Raw genomic sequence first — 24,930 nt, forward strand, 5'->3', positions numbered from 1 at the left:
TTCTACCACTGAACTACCCTTGCACCCTCCTTACTTCAGATTTTGTCACAACTTTTTCCAAATTTTAATGCAGCAAAACCTTAAGGTGATTTGACACTTACTAATTGTATCACAAATCAACTCTCACCCAATAATATTATTTTTCAGTCACACCAGTTTTTTGTATTCTTATATGGAGTAATGCACCGATTACTCCTTTAAGTATGTTCTATACACATGTATGAAAATGAAAATGCCACGCTACTCACACCAGGATGGATAGGTTTCCACATTATATTTCATCATAGTCTTTCATCAGAGAACATATGCTAAGTCTTGTACACTTGCCAATTTACACTTTGCATTTTTTCCCAAGAGATACAAAATTTCTCTTTCACTTTTCTAGACCTTGAAATTCCATTCTTCTCTAAAATTCTGTTACAGTGAAGAGTTTATAAAATGGTTTTATGCAATTAGTATTTTTTTTCAGTGGTTGAATGAAAACCATGCCTGGCCTTTTTCCCTTTTGAAGCCTTTCTCTTAAGGCTTTTTCTCTTTATGCAATTCACTGTATCAGCAAACCCTTTTGAACAACTCAGTTAAGAGCTACTCACATCTCACCAAGCTTGGGAAAGTACCTGGAGAAGCCTAAAAATGGATGAGGTAATTATTATATTTGTTTATTACCGTGAAACTGAGTAAGAGAGTGTTTGTTGAACTAGAGTTGTGACTGATTCAATAAAAACAGCACTACTTTCAAAGGGCCTTCCTTGAATGCAGAATCCAGAGCACTTTCAGTGAGTGAACAATTTGGAGGTGAGGTGAGATGGAGCTATTCTCATGTAGCAAGAAATGAATCATTGTTCTTTGTTATGATTACATCAGTTGCTATTATTCACTAGTTGGACACATCTGTAAGAATACTCCCTCTTAAATATCTTAGTAACAATTCATAAAGAAGGAAGCAATGAGGGACTCACAAATGAGAAAGCAAAGAGTAGAAAAGAAGAAATTTACAGTGCAACCTTGGAATATTAAAAATAATCAATTGAAAATATTCTGGCGGCTTTGTGAGTATCTTCTTGTGGGTTAGGGAAAGAAAGGTGAACTGTGTATAGAGGGTGTAACGGTGGGAAGGAAGTTCTCCCGTTCTGCTCTGCTGGTAATCCCTTTTCACACTCAGGTGGACTGTATCTCCAGAGACTGCTCACTGATCTTTAACCTCTTCAGTACTTGATTTCATCATCTAGAAAATGGCAATCTCAGGGTAACAGTCAGGCTAAAATGAACTGAAACAGATGGTTGGCTCACACAGGGCTTGGGCCACTGTGAGCAAATTCTATCATTTTTGTGTCCACGGCCTTGACAATAATGAAAATGAAGATAATGGTGAAGGTGACAATATGGCAAACAGTAAGACCAAAGTTTCATCTCTCTGCTAAAGTTTTGAGAGTTTATAAACCCTCTAGTCCATCTTTAGTCTAATCTTCTTTACCTTGTCATTGGCTATATGAACGAAAAAGACCATAATGGTGTTTTGTTGTTGTTTGAACCAGTGCAGGCCACTGTACTCATAATTAGCTATGAAACAATCTAGTGCAGACTTTGGTCTTGGTACACTTAGTTGTGAATTCCAATTCCAATCCTGGCATTTATTAGGCATGTGATGTTGTATATATTACTTAGCATCTTCAAGCCTCACTTTATCATCGAAGAAATAACAACATGGTATAATGATGAATGTATTCGTCTTTAAAGGAAATGACTTATGCTAAGTGACCTTCAAAATACCTGGAACATAGTTTATGCACAATAAATTAAGGTTGCTGTTTTTATTGTTGTTATGATTGGAACTTTTATAAAATTATTCAACAATGTTTTTTCTTAGCAAAATATGAGATTTTATTAGTTGTGGGCCACCATTTTTCTTGAGTGACTTCCTTCACGCATATATTCCTTCAGTAGAATTTTTATACATTTTTTTAAAACAACATGGTAACTAGGAAATCTGTTGGATAGGCTCAATCATTTAATCTTAAATGTGTGATACATACCTTTGGACATGCATATATATGGGCATAAATATACATGCATGTACATATGTAATACATTTATATAAGTGCAATGCATATATATAGAGAGAGATTTAAATATATAGATGCTTGGTATATATATTTATGTGTGTTTATGTGTGTGTGCATGTCCATATGTTCAACTCCCAAACAACCTTAAAAACAGGTATTTATTTGCTTTTAATCAGATATAATGACCATTTTAACAGTTATTTAATAAATTTTCCTAAGTGAAACACTTTAAAAGACTTTGATAAAATTTTTTGCACCTGAAAAACTACCTTATCCAAAATGTGAATCATTTGAAGCAGGAAAATAAAGCATCAGCATGATCTTTGTAAAAGACTGATTAGGTGTATAGATGTGTTTCCCAGATGGGTTTATGAGTCAAGAAAGACAATGACTATAGCAGAAATGGTTTGAAGAGGGGAAGCAAAGCTATTGTAACTTGGATCTACTTTCTTTAAGGTAGAAATGATATGCAGGTTCTCATGATTGAATGCTTCAGAGTAGCAAAAGGCTCCTGAATGACATTATAGTATAAATTACACTTAGAATTTGAAATATGACTGAAGCATTACAATGGATTAAATATGTGCTTGGACAATTGATTACATATTTTGAAATAAATAAAGGAAATTCTTACCTCATGAAGAATTAATTAGAAAATAACATTCATCCTTCCATTGTTTTGCTTTTGTCTCATTGTTCTTAATAAATGTATTTTCCCTTCCTAAGTGAAGTACTTTTAGTGATAAGGAAGAGTATAAATAAATTAATAAAAGATGGATTAAAGTGTCCAATAAAGCATTAAAACTTGAAAAAAATAAAGGATTTTGTTTAGAGGTTAAGGAAAAGGCAGGAAATATAAAGTATAAAAAGATAAACCGTTGGGACTATATAAAAATTAGAAACATCTGTCTGAAAATAACATGTGAGACTAAATGCTTAATAAAGTGTCAAACATTGGAAATTATTATGATAATCTAAATATAAATATCCCAAATTGATGGGAAAAAACAGTTATAAATTAGTAAGTAAAACACTGCAATCTCATTAGAAAAAAAGGAATAAATTAATCAACCAACTATTCCATTATTAAATATTTATAAATAGTTACTCCCTTTCAAATTACAAGTAAGAAAAGTAAATGTTGGTACTTCATTGATAGAATTCTTGCCTGCCATGTGTGGACTTGGGTTCGATTCCTGGGCCATGCACTTCCCAAACAAGCAAACAAACAAAAAACCAAAAAACTAAAACAAAACAAAAATTCAACAATATGGGGATACTCACTTGGAAAAGGAATGCATTGTGACCTCTGCCATACAGCAGACAAGAAAAAGAAATGTTGAAGTCAAGGAGTTTTCAAACACATAAAATTTATAAAGGTTTTGTTTGCTTGCTTGATTGCTTGTTTTGATAACACAACCCAGTACTAATGAAGATGAGGTACAGTAATCTTTCACACTACTTATGAGAATGGGAAATGGCTTAACCATTCTGAAAGTCAAATCAGTTCTATTGGCATTAAAAGTCTTGAAATGTTCTCACCCTTTGACTCGGGTATTACTATTTGAATGGCTTTCCGGAAGAAATAATCATGAAGTATTGCAACATTATTTATAATATTTAAAAAAATAAAAACCAACAAATGTCAAAATTATAAAAAGGCTAAATAAATGAAAATATTCAAAATGAAGAATTTTCATTATCATGTTATGAAAAGGTATTAGAGTGTATTGATATAATAATGAAAAAATACAAGGATGTAAAATTTTATGTATCGTACACAAATCACAAGTTTCTTACAAAGATTTTATTTATATGTGGAAATAAACTAAAAATTCAGTATAGTAGTATTACAGATTATTTTTACTTATGATATTTTTATTATCCGTAATTTTAAAACTAGGCATATATACTTTTATTATCAGAAAAATGTAAAAATTATTTCTCAAACTAATGGTAAAAATTTATTTCAATGAAACATTCACTGAACATTGTGGGACTTCTTTGAAATATTGCCTTAAGATTCTAAGAACGCAAAATATTAGAAGAATAGTATCTCTGCTCTACAGAACTTCAGAATCTTGTGTAAAACTCATAATAATGCAATGTTCATAGCATGGTGTAAGAGATAGCTGCCCACAGGAAGTAATGAATACAGGAATAAATGTTTTGCTAGAAATGTGCAAAATTGGCTATCAGAGTTCATAGAAGACCTCAGAGAGTTTTTTTCCTCTCCAACATTTATTGCATCTTCTTTGTTTAATAACAGCCATTCTTATAGGTGTGAGGTGGTATCTAGTAATCGTTTTAAAAATATTTTTATTGAGAAACAACATACAACGCAAACATTCTTTTTTTTTATTAATTAAAAAAAGAATTAACAAAACAATTAGAAATCATTCCAATCTACATGTACAATCAGTAATTCTTAATAACATCACATAGTTGTATATTCATCATTTCTTAGTACATTTGCATCGATTTAGAAAAAGAAATAAAAAGACAACAGAATAAGAATTAAAACTATAATAGAAAGAAAACAAAACAAAACAAAACAAAAAAAAACAAAAAACCTATACCTCACATGCAGCTTCATTCAGTGTTTTAACATAATTGCATTACAATTGGGTAGTATTGTGCTGTCCATTTCTGAGTTTTTATATCCAGTCCCGTTGTACAGTCTGTATCCCTTCAGCTCCAATTACCCCTTCTCTCTTTTTTTTTTTTTTAATTAACGGAAAAAAAGAAATTAACCCAACATTTAGAGATCATACCATTCTACATATGCAATCATTAATTCTTAACATCATCACATAGATGCATGATCATCATTTCTTAGTACATTTGCATTGGTTTAGAAGAACTAGCAACATAACCGAAAAAGATATAGAATGTTAATAAAGAGAAAAAAATAAAAGTAATAATAGTAAAATCAAAACAAAACAAAACAAAACAAAACAAAACAAAAACCTATAGCTCAGATGCAGCTTCATTCAGTGTTTTAACATGATTACTTTACAATTAGGTATTATTGTGCTGTCCATTTTTGAGTTTTTGTATCTAGTCCTGTTACACCATCTGTATCCCTTCAACTCCAATTGGCCATTATCTTACCCTGTTTCTACCTCCTGCTGGACTCTGTTATCAAGGACATATTCCAAATTTATTCTCGAATGTCTGTTCACATCAGTGGGACCATACAGTATTTGTCCTTTAGTTTTTGGCTAGACTCACTCAGCATAATGTTCTCTAGGTCCATCCATGTTATTACATGCTTCATAAGTTTATCCTGTCTTAAAGCTGCATAGTATTCCATCGTATGTATATACCACAGTTTGTTTAGCCACTCTTCTGTTGATGGAGATTTCGGCTGTTTCCATCTCTTTGCAATTGTGAGTAACGCTGCTATAAACGCTGCTATAAACGCTGTGTCTTTGCCCTTAAGTCCTTTGAGTAGATTCCCAGCAATGGTATTGCTGGGTCGTATGGCAATTCTATATTCAGCTTTTTGAGGAACCGCCAAACGGCCTTCCACAGTGGTTGCACCATTTGACATTCCCACCAACAGTGGATAAGTGTGCCTCTTTCTCCGCATCCTCTCCAGCACTTGTCATTTTCTGTTTTGTTGATAATGGCCATTCTGGTGAGTGTGAGATGATATCTCATTGTGGTTTTGATTTGCATTTCTCTAATGGCCAGGGACATTGAGCATCTCTTCATGTGCCTTTTGGCCATTTGTATTTCCTCTTCTGATAGGTGTCTGTTCAAGTCTTTTTCCCATTTTGTAATTGGGTTGGCTGTCTTTTTGTTGTTGAGATGAACAATCTCTTTATAAATTCTGGATACTAGACCTTTATCTGATATGTCATTTCCAAATATTGTCTCCCATTGTGAAGGCTGTCTTTCTACTTTCTTGATGAAGTTCTTTGATGCACAAAAGTGTTTAATTTTGAGGAGTTCCCATTTATTTATTTCCTTCTTCAGTGCTCTTGCTTTAGGTTTAAGGTCCATAAAACTGCCTCCAGTTGTAAGATCCATAAGATATCTCCCAACATTTTCCTCTAACTGTTTTATGGTCTTAGACCTAATGTTTAGATCTTTGATCCATTTTGAGTTAACTTTTGTATAGGGTGTGAGAGATGGGTCTTCTTTCATTCTTTTGCATATGGATATCCAGTTCTCTAGGCACCATTTATTGAAGAGACTGCTCTGTCCCAGGTGAGTTGGCTTGACTGCCTTATCAAAGATCAAATGTCCATAGATGAGAGGGTCTATATCTGAGCACTCTATTCGATTCCATTGGTCGATATATCTATCTTTATGCCAATACCATGCTGTTTTGACCACTGTGGCTTCATAATATGCCTTAAAGTCAGGCAGCGCAAGACCTCCAGCTTCGTTTTTTTTCCTCAAGATGTTTTTAGCAATTCGGGGCACCCTGCCCTTCCAGATAAATTTGCTTATTGGTTTTTCTATTTCTGAAAAATAAGTTGTTGGGATTTTGATTGGTATTGCATTGAATCTGTAAATCAATTTAGGTAGGATTGACATCTTAACTATATTTAGTCTTCCAATCCATGAACACGGTATGCCCTTCCATCTATTTAGGTCTTCTGTGATTTCTTTTAGCAGTTTTTTGTAGTTTTCTTTATATAGGTTTTTTGTCTCTTTAGTTAAATTTATTCCTAGGTATTTTATTCTTTTAGTTGCAATTGTAAATGGGATTCGTTTCTTGATTTCCCCCTCAGCTTGTTCATTACTAGTGTATAGAAATGCTACAGATTTTTGAATGTTGATCTTGTAACCTGCTACTTTGCTGTACTCATTTATTAGCTCTAGTAGTTTTGTTGTGGATTTTTCTGGGTTTTCGACGTATAGTATCATATCATCTGCAAACAGTGATAGTTTTACTTCTTCCTTTCCAATTTTGATGCCTTGTATTTCTTTTTCTTGTCTAATTGCTCTGGCTAGAACCTCCAACACAATGTTGAATAATAGTGGTGATAGTGGACATCCTTGTCTTGTTCCTGATCTTAGGGGGAAAGTTTTCAATTTTTCCCCATTGAGGATGATATTAGCTGTGGGTTTTTCATATATTCCCTCTATCATTTTAAGGAAGTTCCCTTGTATTCCTATCTTTTGAAGTGTTTTCAACAGGAAAGGATGTTGAATCTTGTCAAATGCCTTCTCTGCATCAATTGAGATGATCATGTGATTTTCTGCTTTGATTTGTTGATATGGTGTATTACATTAATTGATTTTCTTATGTTGAACCATCCTTGCATACCTGGGATGAATCCTACTTGGTCATGATGTATAATTCTTTTAATGTGTTGTTGGATACGATTTGCTAGAATTTTATTGAGGATTTTTGCATCTGTATTCATTAGAGATATTGGTCTATAGTTTTCTTTTTTTGTAATATCTTTGCCTGGTTTTGGTATGAGGGTGATGTTGGCTTCATAGAATGAATTAGGCAGTTTTCCCTCCACTTCGATTTTTTTGAAGAGTTTGAGGAGAATTGGTACTAATTCTTTCTGGAACGTTTGGTAGAATTCACATGTGAAGCCATCTGGTCCTGGACTTTTCTTTTTAGGAAGCTTTTGAATGACTAATTCAATTTCTTTACTTGTGATTGGTTTGTTGAGGTCATCTATGTCTTCTTGAGTCAAAGTTGGTTGTTCATGTCTTTCCAGGAACCCGTCCATTTCATCTAAATTGTTGTATTTATTAGCGTAAAGTTGTTCATAGTATCCTGTTATTACCTCCTTTATTTCTGTGAGGTCAGTAGTTATGCCTCCTCTTCCATTTCTGATCTTATTTATTTGCATCCTCTCTCTTCTTCTTTTTGTCAATCTTGATAGGGGCCCATCAATCTTATTGATTTTCTCATAGAACCAACTTCTGGTCTTATTGATTTTCTCTACTGTTTTCATATTTTCAATTTCATTTATTTCTGCTCTGATCTTTGTTATTTCTTTCCTTTTGCTTGCTTTGGGATTAGTTTGCTGTTCTTTCTCCAGTTCTTCCAATTGAACAGTTAATTCCTGCATTTTTGCCTTTTCTTCTTTTCTGATATAGGCATTTAGGGCAATAAATTTCCCTCTTAGCACTGCCTTTGCTGCATCCCATAAGTTTTGATATGTTGTGTTTTCATTTTCATTTGCCTCGAGGTATTTACTAATTTCTCTTGCAATTTCTTCTTTGACCCACTCGTTGTTTAAGAGTGTGTTGTTGAGCCTCCAGGTATTTGTGAATTTTCTGGCATTCCGCCTATTATTGATTTCCAACTTCATTCCTTTATGATCCGAGAAAGTGTTGTGTATGATTTCAATCTTTTTAAATTTGTTAAGACTTGCTTTGTGACCCAGCATATGGTCTATCTTTGAGAATGATCCATGAGCACTTGAGAAAAAGGTGTATCCTGCTGTTGTGGGATGTAATGTCCTATAAATGTCTGTTAAGTCTAGCTCCTTTATAGTAATATTCAGATTCTCTATTTCTTTATTGATCCTCTGTCTAGATGTTCTGTCCATTGATGAGAGTGGGGAATTGAAGTCTCCAACTATTATGGTATTTGTGTCTATTTCCCTTTTCAGTGTTTGCAGTGTATTCCTCACGTATTTTGGGGCATTCTGGTTCGGTGCATAAATATTTATGATTGTTATGTCTTCTTGTTTAATTGTTCCTTTTATTAGTATATAGTGTCCTTCTTTGTCTCTTTTAACTGTTTTACATTTGAAGTCTAACTTGTTGGATATTAGTATAGCTACTCCTGCTATTTTCTGGTTGTTATTTGCATGAAATATCTTTTCCCAACCTTTCACTTTCAACCTATGTTTATCTTTGGGTCTAAGATGAGTTTCCTGTAGACAGCATATAGAAGGATCCTGTTTTTTAATCCATTCTGCCAATCTATGTCTTTTGATTGGGGAATTCAGTCCATTAACATTTAGTGTTATTACTGTTTGGATAATATTTTCCTCTGCCATTTTGCCTTTTTTATTATATATATCATATCTGACTTTCCTTCTTTCTACACTCTTCTCCATACCTCTCTCTTCTGTCTTTTTGGTTCTGACTCTAGTGCTCCCTTTAGTATTCCTTGCAGAGCTGGTCTCTTGGTCACAAATTCTCTCAGTGACTTTTTGTCTGAGAATGTTTTAATTTCTCCCTCATTTTTGAAGGACAATTTTGCTGGATATAGGAGTCTTGGTTGGCAGTTTTTCTCTTTTAGTAATTTAAATATATCATCCCACTGTCTTCTAGCCTCCATGGTTTCTGCTGAGAAATCTACACATAGTCTTATTGGGTTTCCCTTGTATGTGATGGATTGTTTTTCTCTTGCTGCTTTCAAGATCCTCTCTTTCTCTTTGACCTCTGACATTCTAACTAGTAAGTGTCTTGGAGAACACCTATTTGTGTCTAATCTCTTTGGGGTGCGCTGTACTTCTTGGATCTGTAATTTTAGGTCTTTCATAAGAGTTGGGAAATTTTCAGTGAAAATTTCTTCCATTAGTTTTTCTCCTCCTTTTCCCTTCTCTTCTCCCTCTGGGACACCCACAACACGTATATTTGTGCGCTTCATATTGTCCTTGAGTTCCCTGATACCCTGTTCAAATTTTTCCATTCTTTTCCCGATAGTTTCTGTTTGTTTTTGGAATTCAGATGTTCCATCCTCCAAATCACTAATTCTGTCTTCTGTCTCTTTGAATCTATCATTGTAGGTATCCATTGTTTTTTCTATATTTTCTACTTTGTCCTTCACTTCCATAAGTTCTGTGATTTGTTTTTTCAGTTTTTCTATTTCTTCTTTATGTTCAGCCCACGTCTTCTTCATGTCCTCCCTCAATTTATCGATTTCGTTTTTGAAGAGGTTTTCCATTTCTGTTCGTATATTTAGCATTAGTTGTCTTAGCTCCTGTATCTCATTTGAACTATTGGTTTGTTCCTTTGACTGGGCCATATTTTCAATTATTTGAGCGTGATCCGTTATCTTCTGTTGGCGTCTGCGCATTTAGACAGATTTCCCTGGGTATTGGATCCAAAAGTTTGGAAGATTTTTCTGTGAAATCTCTGGGTTCTGTTTTTCTTATCCTGCCCAGTAGGTGGCGCTCGTGGCACACGTTTGTCTGCGGGTCCCACCAGTAAAAGGTGCTGTGGGACCTTAAACTTTGGAAAACTCTCGCAGTCCGGGGGGTTCGCTAGCCGAAGCGGCTTGAGCCGGCCCGGGTCCGAACGCAGGGAGGGTTGCTGGCCGCCGCAGCCCGGGAAAGAGCCCGTCCAAATTTCCTAGTCGGCCCTGGGCAACAAGCGTGGTGGGAGGGCGCCAGCGGCAGCAGCCCGCTGGAGAGAGTGCACTTTCCCGGGGAGTCACGGGTTTGGAAGGGGCCTCCCCAACCCGTCACCGTTCTCCGCGGCCTAGGGATTTCCGATCCAATTCTCTCAGTTGGTCCGGGGGGCTGCGCGTGGTGTGGGCGCCAGCCGCCTTGGTTTCAGGGGACCGCCTCTCCAATTCTCCCAGCCGGCCCGGGAAGGGGGAAGGGAGTAACTCCGGCCGCTTGCCACCCCGCCCGGTGAGGCCCGCGCGCCTCGGCGATCTCACCCGAGCTGCTTCTCTCAGCCAGCCAGCCGTTCCAGGATGGGGTACGCTGTCTTTTTTATCTCTGTTGTGGCTTTGGGCGCTGTTCTGTATCGTTTCTACTCCCCTAGTAGCTGTCCTGGAGAAGAAACTAAGATCCACGTGTCTTACTAAGCCGCCATCTTCCAGGAAGTCCCAACGCAAACATTCTTAATAAACATTCCATATATGGTGTACAATCAGTGGCTCGCAATATCATAACATAGTACTATATTCTCACCATGTTCAATTTTTAGAACATTTGCATCACTCCAGAAAAAGAAATAAAAATAAAAGAGAAAAAACTCAAACATATCATATCCTTTACCCCTCCCTCTCATTGACCACTAGTATTTCCATCTACCTAATATATTTTAACCTTTGTTCCTCCTATTTTTTCTATACCCCTTACCACTTCCTTTCACTGATCACCAGTATTTTAATCTATTCAGTTTGCTGTAACATTTGTTCCCCCTATTATTTATTTATTTTAATCCATATTTTTTTACTCATCTGTCCATACTGTAGATAAAAAGAGCATCAGACACAAGGTTTTCATAATCACATAATCAAATTGAGAAAGCTAGATCATTATACATTCATCTTCAAGAAACATGGCTACTGGAACACAGTTCCACAGTTTTAGGCATTTCTTTCTAGCCTCTCTAATACACCTTAAACTAAAAAGGGGATTTCTATATAATGCATAAGAATAACCTCCAGGATAACCTCTCAACTCTGTTTGAAATCTCTCAGCCACTGACACTTTATTCAGAAAGGATTCTTACTGCATTTAGCTGGGCTTTAAAAGGATAAGTAGGATTTTGCTTGAAAGACATGGCAGCAGGGAGGAAGAATTTTCCAGAATGAGGAAACAGCATGAGCTAAACTTTAAGAGCAAATTTATACCTGTGATACTGGATGAGTTATGAATAATAACAAATGGCTGAAGTATTAAGTAAATGGTTGGGGGGAAATAGAGCCTGAAAAGACAACGAAGCTGATTGTGAAGGATCTGAGTGTCAACTATTTTTCTGTAAATAGTGGAGAGATATTGAATAATTTGATCTTATATGGGGCTTCATAGAGAGCACATGGGCAGCAGTGTGGATGGTGGATTAGAAATGGGACATTAGAGGCATTCCCAATAGTCCTGAAACTGAACCAAGAAAATGATAATGGAAATATACAGGATGATGATGAGTTTGAAAAACATTTTTGAAATGGAATTAAGGGCTTTTTTTTGGTCTATCTGGATTGTAGGATTTAGTGTAAAAAAATAATGAAAGATGATACTACGTTCTAACTTAGGATTCTTACTCAGTAGGAGTTAGTGTAAAAAAATAATGAAAGATGATACTACATTCTAACTTAGGATACTTAGGTTGTTTTAGTGAAATGAGAACAGAAATGTATTTCAGAGAGGATAAGGAGCTTGAATTGGGAAAGGCTACATTTTAAGAATCTGCAGGGCATACTATTGAATAGATCAGTTAGATGCTAAAAACACAAATCTGGAAGTTGGAACAGAGGATGAGAAAGGAGATCTTAGAGAATAGATAAAATGTTGAGGGTAGGGACTTGAACAGGATTACAAAGTGTTTGTTAAGCAAGAATAGAAAAAGAGAAAGATGGGAAGATAAAGCCTTGGGATAACCCACATGTAAAAGGTGGGCAAAAGTGTTGTAATAAGGATATTGAGATAGAATTGTCAAAGAAAGTAATGAGGGTTTCAAGAAGCCGCAGGACGTAGTTGTGAAGCTGGTTATGTGCATAGCTTATTTCTGAAAACCAAATTGCCGTGGCTTGGGTAATGACTGGAAGATGAGCCAGGGGAAATGTTTGAAAATATTAAGAGCTTTTCTGGAATCCATCTCCTCCTCCTAATTCTCTCCGTCAATACCCTAGTTTCAGTCCTCATGTAGTTTTGGGACATCTAACCTTCTGACTGAATACATCTGCCTTCACTATCCCCACAACCTTCACCACTTTCTGCCAAATACCTTGTATCCTTCTTGCTTCAGTGAGAACAATTTCTCTTAAATACAAAATGGATCATCAATCAATGACTCCTTACATTGTATAAATCAAAGCTCAAATTTCTTAGTGCAATCTAAAAAGCTCTTCCTCATTGCTAGCTTCCTCTCTTATCACTCACTCCCACTACAAATTTTTCTTGTTCATGTTTGAAATATTATTTTTCCTTTCATGTAAACCTTCTTTTCCTTCTGCTGGAATTGTCCTTCCTCCATCCTCACCTAGGTGGTTTTGCAGCAAATCTATAAAGTGAGCAACTTAAAACAATAGACTGTTGCTCGGAGTTCTAGGGGCCTGAATTCTGAAATCAAAGTTGGCAAGGATAGTTTCCTTTGAGGGAGAATCTCCTAGCTTCTGGTGGTTGCCGGCAAAGCTTGGTGTTCCTTAGCTTGTAGATGCATCAATCTAATTTCTGCCTTTGCCATCATGTGGTGTTCTCCCTGTGTGTCTGTGTCCAAATATCCCTCTTCTTACAAGACACCAGATATATTGGATTTAGGATCCACCATTATCCAGCATGACCTCATCATGACTTAATTACATCTACAAAGACACTATTTCCAAATAAAGCCACATTCCCAGGTGTATAGTGGTAAACTTCCATCCATTCTTCAAACCATGACCATAATATTAAATCCCTAGTAACATTCTACCTCTTGTTTTGGCCCTTATTCTAATCACCTATAAATTAAGAGTTTATTGAAGTTAAAGACTAGGTTTTAATACAGCACCTGAAACACAATATTTACTTAATACTTTTCCAATGAATGAATCAATAAGTGGCAGTCAATGAAGGAATAACCTCGTAATGAGGGTCATAAAAGGAATGGGATTGGCTTGAATACATATGTAGAGGGGGATGGAGCCAATAGAGAGGGAACTGGAACCCAAAAGAAGGAATATAAGAGAGTCGAAGTATTGCATAGGAAGATTCCTAAAGAGATATAAAACTATAGCATCTTTAAGGAAGAACATAATAGGTGAGGAAGAGTGAAAATATAGAATGTAGAAATGTGAAAGAACATGTGCATAATGAGTTTCTTATTGATGAAGTTGGAAGAAATGCTAAATGCTCAGGGTCATTGAAGGGGATGGAGCAGGGGTGGGGAGCTTAAGGAGTTGAGTAAAGGTATGGGACATTGTGGGGTTTACAGAATGAGGTTTGAAAATACAGTAAACTGCACTCCATTAAATTTTTAATGAAATTATATTTGCAAAGTTCCATGATTTTTCTCTAAGCAATACTTGTGACTGGGCGCAGCTATATTACATTGCTTTGGATTAGGATTTGACATAGTGGGAAATATCAATCATGGTTCCCCAGAGAACCAAAACAAGTAGGACATCAACTGGCTTACGCGATTGTGGGGAGTGGAAAGTCCAAAGTCTGTAGGGCAGGCAAGCATGCTGGAAACACTCAGGAAGGAGCTGATGGTGCAGTCTTGTGGCAGAATTTCTTCTTTCTGGGGGGAACCTCAGTTTCGCTCTTAAGACCTTTTAATTGATTCAATGAGACCCACCCACATTATTAAGGATGATCTCCTTCCCTTAAAGTCAGCTGATTATAGATGTTAACCATTTCTACAAAGCAGCAGTTCTTAGAATAGCATTGAATTGTATAATTGAGTTGATAACCTAGCCAAGTTGACACATAAAATTAACCAGCACATCGGGTAGCAGAATAAAAAGGGGATAAAGAAATTGCAAGTATTGTTAGACTGCTATTGAAACTGTTCTGCCTTCCAGTTTTGGAGAGGTGGGAAATAAATCAAGAGGACTCAGAGAGCCTGGAACATACTAAAACACTGAAGGATTCGTTACTAACTAGTGGAATTCTGGGTGGTAGTAAGCTCTCAGATATCACCCCATGTGTATACAAGATGCTAAAATAGAATAAAAAGAAATGCTGTGAAATGATATAAGGAATTAGAAAGTTCTAGTGTTGCCTGGATGTTTTTCATTTTATAAAAGTAATACATAATGGTTATAGAAATTTTAGGGGGAAGAGAAACAAAAAATAAGAAAATAAGAGTAGCAATCTTAGATAACTACTATTTACATTTTGGCATAATTCGCCTCTCTCTCTCAAACACTGCAACACATAACACACACGCACACACACACACACACACACACACACGTTATATAACCTGCAATTTTCCCACTAATTATTTTCTCTTTTCTGTTTATTTGTGTAACTCTTTTTTGTCTTCTCCATTCTGCTTTGTCAAAAACACATGCTAAGTCTACAGCTATAACAACATAATTAGTCTGCCATGTTGTAAGGGATTGTTTAATAAACAGATTATGTTGATGATAATCATGAACACTAAATTGAGCAGTGGGATTGGAAAACTTTGCTTTAAGTTAAATGCACTAAGAGGCAGTGACTCTGATCCTTCCAGCCTGCCTGTCTTCCTTCTTCACTAGGAAGCCACTTTACAGTCCATGTTTAAGAGAACAGTGTTCATAGTGAATCACACCCAACCCATCCCTTTTTCTCTTTCTTTCCCAATTATTTAAATTTTCCTCAACAGACTTTCATTATGATAGACACTTATCAATAGCATAAAAATAAACCTCTATTGAAATTATCTAGATTCAGTCTATTTTAACATGTTCTTTTGGAAGTATGCCCCACAGTCTTTATATCACGGTCTGTAAGATCAAGAGTATAGTTCTAGATAAGAACAAGCATCTTATTGGGAATAAAGTATCCTATTAAGGTGTTAGAATAATGTTTGACAATTCTATTTCACTGCTTCTGGTCAGTAGCATTGAACTTCATCTTTGCTGTCAGGGTGATGTGGGGCTGGGATGGGTTGGATGGACTCTACCTGTAATGATTTTCCCAGAGATGAATCCATCTGACTCCTCTTCCCAAAGCCTCAGTTGACTCCTTACTTGTGTGTTGTACCCAGTATGTATGGACAGGGAAGGGGAAAAGTCAGCTCTTTCTCAAAGTGTAGCGCTCAGACCACTTTTCATTAGAATCACATGGAAAGCTTGTCAGACCTGCAGCTGTCCGAGACCCACCTCACTCAGACACAGGGTCAGAATTTGGATTTTAACAAATTCCCAAGGGAGGGTGAATGCACACTGAACTTTAAGGGACCATTGATACATTGTTCAATCTGAGCCAAAGTGATAAGCTGTAACTGTCACTGCTTAGTGTCATGGTTGAAAACAACCTCCAACCCCTGAAAGTGACCTGTGACCTGAATCTTGCTTAAAGGACATAATTATAAAACTGAAGGGCTAGGTGATTTCCTCCTATTACAATAAGAGAGAATAAGCAACAGGCATTAGCTTGAAACTGTTTTTCTTTAGAGCCACAGAATTGTAAGGCTTATTAATTTATAATTTTGTAGTTTTTTGGTGAGTGAATTTTGCATGATTGAACATGTAAGCAAGCACAAATGCATAAAACCAAATAGCATATATGACTTAAGGTGCCTATAGATAATGTTTTTCATAATGTACCTAGTAGTTGATCAGAGAGTGTGCACCCAGGGATAACTCTGGATCTAGAAAAAGAACGATAGGAGTTAATGTGTATCCATGCTGTTATGTTAAAAGCAACTTGAAAATTAAGTCTTGTTTCTTATTTCATAAATATATCTATATTTCAAAACTAAATTTAGAAATGTGAAATAAACACTGCACTTACAGTATTTGCCTCAGGTATAAACTTGTCTAATAATTCTCCCATAAAATAGAGTGTTTGGGTCAACACTATGCATAAATGATGAAGAATTACAAATTAATAATTAAAGAAACCATATTATCTAGTTTATCTCTTATGGAGTCATAAAATATACAGTCAATCTTCTCAAACAGTTATCTAATTGTCAGAACTGATTTCAAATCTAGGTCTCTGGCTTCTGTTTTGTTTTACCTAATGGGACAAACTTCACTTGAAAAACCTTGTAAGCCCATGTGACTCAATGCCCTTGCTTTAATTTTTTTAATACCAATATTGACATTAATCTCTTTGGTCTTACATCAGACTGTTCTAATAGATACTTTTTTCAAGGGATAATTGGCCATTTACTTAGTCGAAAGCATATATAGGAAAGAAGGGTAACACCAGTTTGAGCCAGTAACAGTTTAACATGGAGAAGATAAGACACTTAGTGTATTTTCATGTTTAATCCATCTATTGAAACATAATTTTCCCACCTTTTGCAAGTGTAGCATAACATTTATTTGAGTTTTTATATACCATAGCCACTACTGTAAAATGGTTAGTAACTATTTAATCAATTAGATGTATTTTTCAGCTTAATGATAGTTCAAAGATTAATAAACTTTTACTGTAAAGGGCCAAAAAGCAAGTATTTTAGTTATTATGGGTGCGCCATGGTCTCTGTCTCAACTACTGGACTCTACCTTTGTAATATGAAGCCCACCATAGACTATAAGCAAATCATTGTGTTCATTGACATTTGAATTTCACAGAATTTTCATGTGCCAAGAGATACTTCTTTTTTTTTTTTTTTAACTATTTAAAAATGTAAAAAACCTTTCTTAACTCATAGGCTGTAGTTGACCCATGGATTTTAGCTGATTGACCCCTGTGAATAGTCCATTCATTGCCTTGAAGATGTATGTAAAGAAGCCATGATTTACGTTTTCTGCTCATTGTATTGATAAGGAATTATTCTCAAGGTGAACTAAATGGAAGAGGAAGAACATTTTGAATGCCCAACCTCATGCTTCACAGGACAGGAAGAGTACAAACCTGTGTGATTCTAGCTCACATAAACATGTAAGAAGTGATCCTCATTGCTTACCATCCTCCAATAATACCTGCTGGCCTTCTCTGCCTTGATGCCCACCCCCCAGCTATCTATGCTATCCTGGAGAAATTTTCTGCAGGAGAAAGAGGAAACCCAGGGAATTTTTGGAACTCCAGCTTCCTTTCCAGCCAGATTAAAGCTTGCATTTTCCCATGCTGGCAATGATAATATCTCAGACAATGGGCTGTGGACCTGAGAAGCTGGAACAAAAAGACTGACATACGGATGATAGATTATTTTTCTTCACATTACCTAAAAGTTATTATTTGTTGTTACTTCTGTTAGTTCAAAAATTAAATTTTATTCACAAACCTTAAGACCAACAGCTGAACTTAATTCTGAGGCTGTCAAGAAGTCTGCTTAACATTACATTCTATTTCCTAACATCTTTGATAAATTATTTTTTGCACACTAACTAATGAGGCACAAAAAATGAAACCAATAGAGATATGTATGCTTGTACCAGTTTTATTATGGCATAATTTTTAAAACTGAAATGCTCCAACTGCTTATTCAGAATATTTTTTCTCTATGGTTTACATATTTTGGAAAATTGAATATTGAAACTAAATCTTAGGGAGATTTATTATTGTATAGACTACCATTTCATGGTTCTTTGGTGAAAAATAGATTCATAATCTAAGATTGTGCTAAATTATATTACCTAGAGAAGGTAATTATTAAAGTAAGTAAATACTCCTCATTTATGTTATTCCTGATGCCCTGAAGGATCAGTAAGATAAGATTATCAACAATGTAGGGGCTTTAAAGTTCTCCAGCTTCTCTGTATGCACTTGGTCATTGCCTCCTACAACCACCTGAAGTATGAAGTATGCAGTAATATACATATAGTATATATGGTATATGAAGAACATACCAGAAGTTCAGAGAGGGTACATGATTTTTCAATATTACACAACTATTATCAAGTCAATCAGAAAAAAAAATACATTGATTTTCTCCTATTATTATTTAAACTATCATATCAGTCAAACGGACATATAACTTCTAACATTAAAGAAAAATGTAAATAATTTAAAAAGCTATAGTTTATAATGTCTTATTCTTCTCCTTCATCCTTTAGCTATTTAGAGGATTTACTATTTGTAATAAATTGACATTCCTGTATAGCTTAAGCTACGAATTGACAGAAAACACATCTATGCTAGATAATACAATGCTTTCCATACATTTATGAAATGCAATGTCACCTATGAAACATACTGGTGATACTGTTGTCAAAGAATTTCAGGAAAGTCATTACTTTGTAATCACACATACTAACTCACACCCTAAGAATATATTAAAAAGAGTTAATAATAAATGATTTAATGTTTGCATGGCCAAGTTAATAAAATTAAAATGTACAAGTCATCTAAGAAATATCTTAACTTAAAGGCAGTTGGAGCTTTTGCAATTATATTGAAATGTGTGGAACCCAGTGAGATTTACTAAAAAGAAAATTATCTAGAGAGTTTTCTGAGACGCAACAAAAACTGTTCAGTTCAGTGTTGGCAGCTTCGATTTAATTCATGAAACATTTATTAAGAACATATCACTTTCCAGATATACTATTATACATGTTGGAACTACTGAGATGGATGAGATTTGGGGCCTTCTGTCTGGGAATCCTGCGTCATAAATTCCACTGATAATCATTAATAGCCACTCAATAAATTTTGCTTGTATTACCACCAAACTACAGTTACTGTATTTTTATTGCTTAGATTATCTGCTTGTAAAATATGACTCAGGAAAAATTTCAGAGCTAACCTGGCAATCTCTTGTTGGGACACAAACCTGTTGGTAAGATGCCCTCATTAAATACCTAGAGTTACATTTAAAAGATGAAGACACATGGCCAAGGCCCTTTACCAGGGGCCAGAGGACACAAGATGTGTAAAACACAGCCCATCTTTTCAAGGAACTTTAAAACATCTTAGGTGCATAAAATATGTTTAACTAGGAGGATCGTCTTCTGTAATCCAACTCCAGGACATTGATTTTGATTTAATTATTTTATAAACACTTTTAATTTATTCTGATAAAGTTATATATATAATATTATTTCTAAGTATCATGTGGAAATGGCAGTACATATAACAATAACTACTATTCTAATTTCTAAATGATATTCAAGAGATGGAGCATGGAGTAGTAGTAAGAATTTCAACTTTGGAGTCAGAAAGATGTGAGTTTGAATCCTGGATATGTCACTTATTATTCGAAACATTGATCCAGTTCTTTAAACTTCTGAGCTTCAGTATTCTGATTTGAAGCATGTAGATAAATCCTATTTTTAAAGGGTGTCTGTTGAGAATTTATTTTACATATATAGAGCTCTTAGCAGATATCTGGCAAGGAATAGATATGCAAAATTTTCTAGGCATTTGTAGATACTAAAATACTTTGGGCAGTGCTTTATTATCTTTAAAATGACTCCACCATCATTATCCCATTTCATCCTCATGCCAATTCCTTAAAGTTATTAAAATAAAAAAAAAAAAAGAAACCGAGTGACCAGTGGGAATTTGACACATCCAGAGTTTGGATCCATGCCTTTTAGCTCTACATTCTGCATGCTCCCGAAAGGATTAGGAAATTGTGAGATCTCCATTTTGCCCTGTTCACACCAAGACCTGGCTGCCTGATACGGGTGTGATTCAATCTCTGGAAGTCTTAGCTTCCTCACCTATAAGCTGTGGCTGTTGTCCTGCTATACGTCCCCTGTCCTTTCCAGTTCTGGATATACAAAGAAACAGTATGATGGGTCGTTCAAGACTCAGGGGCTGGAGGTGGACTGTTGAGTTCAAAAAGTCTTGCCTTTGTTGGATCGGTGATCTTGGGCAAATTAGCAAATATTTCCATTTCATTTTATTCATCTTTATGGGGTTAGCGAAGAGAATTTACTTCAGTGGGTTGTTGTAAGGAATAAATGAATTAAATAAGCAAATAATTTAGAACAGGATCTGACAGAGTGAGCAATGTACAAGTGTTGGCTCTGATTACCTGCAACTTGTTATACCAAATTCAGAGTCCAAGTGAATTACTTTAACCCTGCAGGCCATAGAGAAGATTTGCTTAAACAATTAAGTGGGAGGCTCCCTATCCTGGGCCCCCAGCCCAATCTTTTGCTGCCCTTTTGCACAGTTTCAGCTCCTGGGCTCTGTTCTAAATAACAGTTACTGGTGGACATAGCACCACATAGGCCTTGGGACACTGTTTACTTGCCCAGCTATATATATATGTGTATCAGTACATGTAAGCATTGGATCCTCTCCTGGTAACCCAATTGATGAATCAGCTTCTCTAAAGTTCTGGAATTAATCTGCATCTATGCCAGTGTGATTGCAGAGGTCAGTGATTCCAACTTAGATATTTTCTGAAGTATCAAGAAATGTAGCAAAGTGTAAATGCTAAAACAAATCCTTATTCGCAGAGGATTTGTCTAAGCATTTTAAATTCAAAGATACTGTGTAGACAAAGTCATTTGGATAGAAACAATGATTGAATGTCATAATTATACTACATGTGATTTATAAACAAAACCCAGGTGTTAGAAACTTATTTCAAGAATGAAAATGTTAGAAATCATTAAAACATTTCACACTCAGAATATATGAAAAGTAGCCCCAATAACTGTACTTAGATGTAATGAGACCTCCATGACAAAAAAAAAAAAAGAAAAGTAATAAAAGGTAGGTATGTAGCAAATTGCTTTAAAAGATAAAAAAGATTTATTTCCACATCATGGGTTTCTAGAACATATTGGAAAATTACTCATGCCCAAATGATTGTGAAATAGTATCACAATGTTTATTAATTTAAGGTAAATTTATTTAAGGTTTCTGCGCTTTAATTTTTGCTTTGCTAGAGTTGTTATATTTCTTAATTCATTTTAAGAAGCTTCTAAGGAGGTATAGGAATAGGTGACATTCCTGAAACAACTGCTAGTATAGCACAGAAAATCTGCTTTTCTTCTATTTTTTTTTCTTCTGTTATTCACTATTTCTTTTTTGCTAGGTGGCATGCATGCAGTGGTTTCATGGAGACCATACAATGCTTGAGATGATTGAGAAAAAGCGTTGCCTGTGCAAGGAAATAAAGGCTAGACAGAAAACGGAAAAGGGCCTTTGCAAACAGGATAGCATGCCAATCCTACCCAGCTGGAAGAAGAACGCAGGTGCAAAGAAGTACAGCCCTCCGCCCTATTCTAAACAGCAAACAGTGTTCTGGGATACTGCCATATGACTCTGTTAAGGACGGTGTTCGCTCCCCAAGGCCACAGAATTGCCTCTGTCACGCCCTCTGTATCTTCTCGTTGGAGTGGAATGCCTGTGCTGCCCTGGAAAACCCATGCGAACATGTGCCTACTTGTGGCAAGTGCAAGATAAATGTATATTTCCTTGCAATTAAGGCACACTTATTCATCCCGGATTATTTTGAATCCAGAAGATATTAAAGTGTAAATATTTTACTAGTTTATAGGTGGCATCTGAAATAATACATATTATACATATATAAATTACAGAAATATCAAGAGTTTTACTATACAATATAATTTCGGTATTACTTGGTTTGTTATCTTTTTTATATGTAATCCCCTGATGCCTTTTATTGCTTTTCTTTTTTTTTTTTTGCATTTAAAATGCTTTTTCCTGCCCACATTTGGCTTCTGTATAAGAGCTCACAGCTATCAATCATGTTCAACCATATCTTATATGAATTACTCTGGTGCTAGTAACGTAGAAGTTGAATATCATATTCATTCAGAATATCTATTGCTTTTCAGGTTTTATGTTTGACAGGAAATGAATACAAATGTGATTCTTCATTTGAATGTTGTGTTACATTGACAACAATATTTTTGCTATATTGGCTTTATAAGAATTTCCTTTTGTTTCTGCAAAGCAATGGTTAATCAGACTCCAGAGAAAGTTATAAGGATATATTTGGGCAACCCAGCAGAATACATGTCCTTCAGAAATGACATTTGGGACATGTGTCCTTGCATCATTGAGCTGATTGGATCAGACCCGGGAGCACTGTGACAAAGGGAGGAACAAGGAATCAGAAGCTAAGGAGCTCGACCGCTTTTGAGAGATTGGACCGAGTGTGGCATTGTTGCCACTGCAATCACTATTTTTTAAGAAACTTTTTACATGTGTTGTTTGCTTCCCCCAGTAAATGAGAAACAAACATTCATGCAGATGAGTTTACATATTTTAGTACACTGAATGCAAATCTTTCTCAAAATTTAGGTCCTTTCATGGAAAAAAAATATTTCTTGTCAATTCTTTTCAAACTAGTTATCACCATATTTTTGGGTCATAATTTCTGTGCATAATCATCACACCCATTTTCACTGATTATGACACCAGACCAAAGAATTATGACCTCTTCATTTTATTTTGTTTCAAAAAAGAAACAGGAAATGCAGGGGATAGGGATGGGATGGATTCAATTGTATGTGGTGATGAAATGTTAAGTTATTAAAAATATATATATAGATATATATATCTTTTGAGAGTAACTTGTTAGTTGAATATAAATATTGTCACGGATGAATAAAAAGGAAACTCACATATATTTTGTATATCTAAATTAATATTTATGCTTCCTAAAATTGACAGTATGTGGTTCTTCTTTAACAATCACTTTAGTATTATATTTCTGAGAGCAAAGGTGTGTTTGAAATGATCATTATAGTGGTTTTCTGCAAAAGGGTATTGACAGCAATAGTTCCATGCTGCTCAATAAAACCAAATATAACAGGATTTAGGGGATTTTTGTAATCTATATTGTTAAAAATCTAATAATGCTTTATCAGTAATAATTCCTTTCAAGCCTTTGAAATGTTATAAAATAATTTTTAAATATTTTATAGTTAATGTATATTTTGATGTCCATTTAGAATTCTAAAAGAAAAAGGAAACAAGGTAAGTGGGAGCATGTGTAACTTTTGTGTGTGTAAGTATATGCGTGGATGAACACTCAGTGGGAGAACTGTATACATAACATACTTACAGATGTCTTAGGTTTTGCTTGTCTTACTGAGGTGGTAAAATAAAGCAGAATCACGATAAAGGAAATCACCGAGAGATCTTAAGTAGCTTAAATAAATCTTACCACCATGTTTTACCATCATAGAATATGTTTCTGACCCAACAATTGATGGAGCACAAATCTAAGAGTGATGAAAATGTGTTAAGATAAAAATCAATATAAAATGTGTTTATGGCCCAAGATGTTATCCTGATTTAAGTTATTATGACCACAGATACTCAAGCCAAACAATCAGACCCAAAACACTGATTCTCAGCATCGTTATGATCTTGGTACATATATTCAGGCTCAGTTTGGTAATAATTATCCTTTCCTTGATATTTATATTTAGGTAACTTCTTTCTATAAAGAAATGCAAGTATGTTTTGCAGATGTCAATCTTTCCCATTTCTCTTTGAGTTAGACAAAAGGTATTTTTTAATGCTGAACACTTGTCAAGAAGAAAAAAGAGATGCTAAACTGATTTGTGTTGGATTCAGCCATTCCCACCTGTTCTGCCAAACTTACATTATTGCCAGATTTAATGTGCTCCTTTCTCAAACACATTATTTTTCTTGTAATTTGTTACAAGAGGTAACTTGTTTGAAAATCGGACCTCAGGCAACCACTTCCATTTAATTGCTCCAACTCTCATGCTAAATGGGAAGTAATGAAAAGATCTGGAAAAGTGGCTTCACTAATATTTGACTCAAGAGCTGCTATTTTGTATGTATACAGCTGTTTTGTATTGTAGCTTAGCCTATATGGCAATAGCCATTCTATAATTAATTTCCTCTTTGTTAGTGTTTCTCTACCTGGAAAGAAGGAGATCATTACGGACAGAAGGATAAATAAGCTGACTTTCTGGTGGTGGTCAGTCAAGACATTTCAATTTATGAATTTGGCTAGAAGATTAAAAATTTTACCCACAGCCAGAAGTCTGTGGCATGATAAAGCTGATAAATTTAGTAGCCCCAGAGAACAAATCATATCCTAGCATAATCATCAGGTTTAAAAAGCTCAGACCTCAAACAAATGGTTTTTTCACAGCAGATTGTATAGAAACAGAATTACATTGGCTGTCACCCAATAAATATGCTTTTATATGCAAAACTCTTCACAGCAAAGAAGAAACAAATTTCTTGAGAATTCATCAAAGGGAAAAATCAATCCTGCCTTTCTATCCCAACTTAGAAGCCAGTATTTTCTGCGATATGACAATAGTTCTTTACATAAACAATGCCACTATTTCTCCAGTGTTTATGTTATTGAACTAGTTTGGAGTAAAAAGTGGCTTAATTGTGTAAATGATGGTTACTGTCCACCCATATAAAATAGGAACATAAAGCAAAACTAGTCATTG

The 24,930-nt window shown here is 35.2% G+C and overlaps 1 protein-coding gene across 1 annotated transcript in view; it reads left to right on the top strand.

Annotated features, from left to right (window-relative positions):
* The window catches only part of NYAP2 (neuronal tyrosine-phosphorylated phosphoinositide-3-kinase adaptor 2), a 214,668-nt gene extending 192,659 nt beyond the window's left edge, over positions 1-22,009 (top strand). Inside the window, exon 8 of the mRNA XM_077151801.1 lies at positions 21,546-22,009. Within this exon, the coding sequence (XP_077007916.1) occupies positions 21,546-21,773 (228 nt within the window). The 3' untranslated portion in view covers positions 21,774-22,009. The remainder of the gene's footprint in view (positions 1-21,545) is intronic.
* The last annotated feature ends 2,921 nt before the right edge of the window (positions 22,010-24,930 follow it).

The sequence above is a fragment of the Tamandua tetradactyla genome, chromosome 3 (genome assembly GCF_023851605.1).
Source record: "Tamandua tetradactyla isolate mTamTet1 chromosome 3, mTamTet1.pri, whole genome shotgun sequence".
Lineage (NCBI taxonomy): Eukaryota > Metazoa > Chordata > Mammalia > Pilosa > Myrmecophagidae > Tamandua > Tamandua tetradactyla.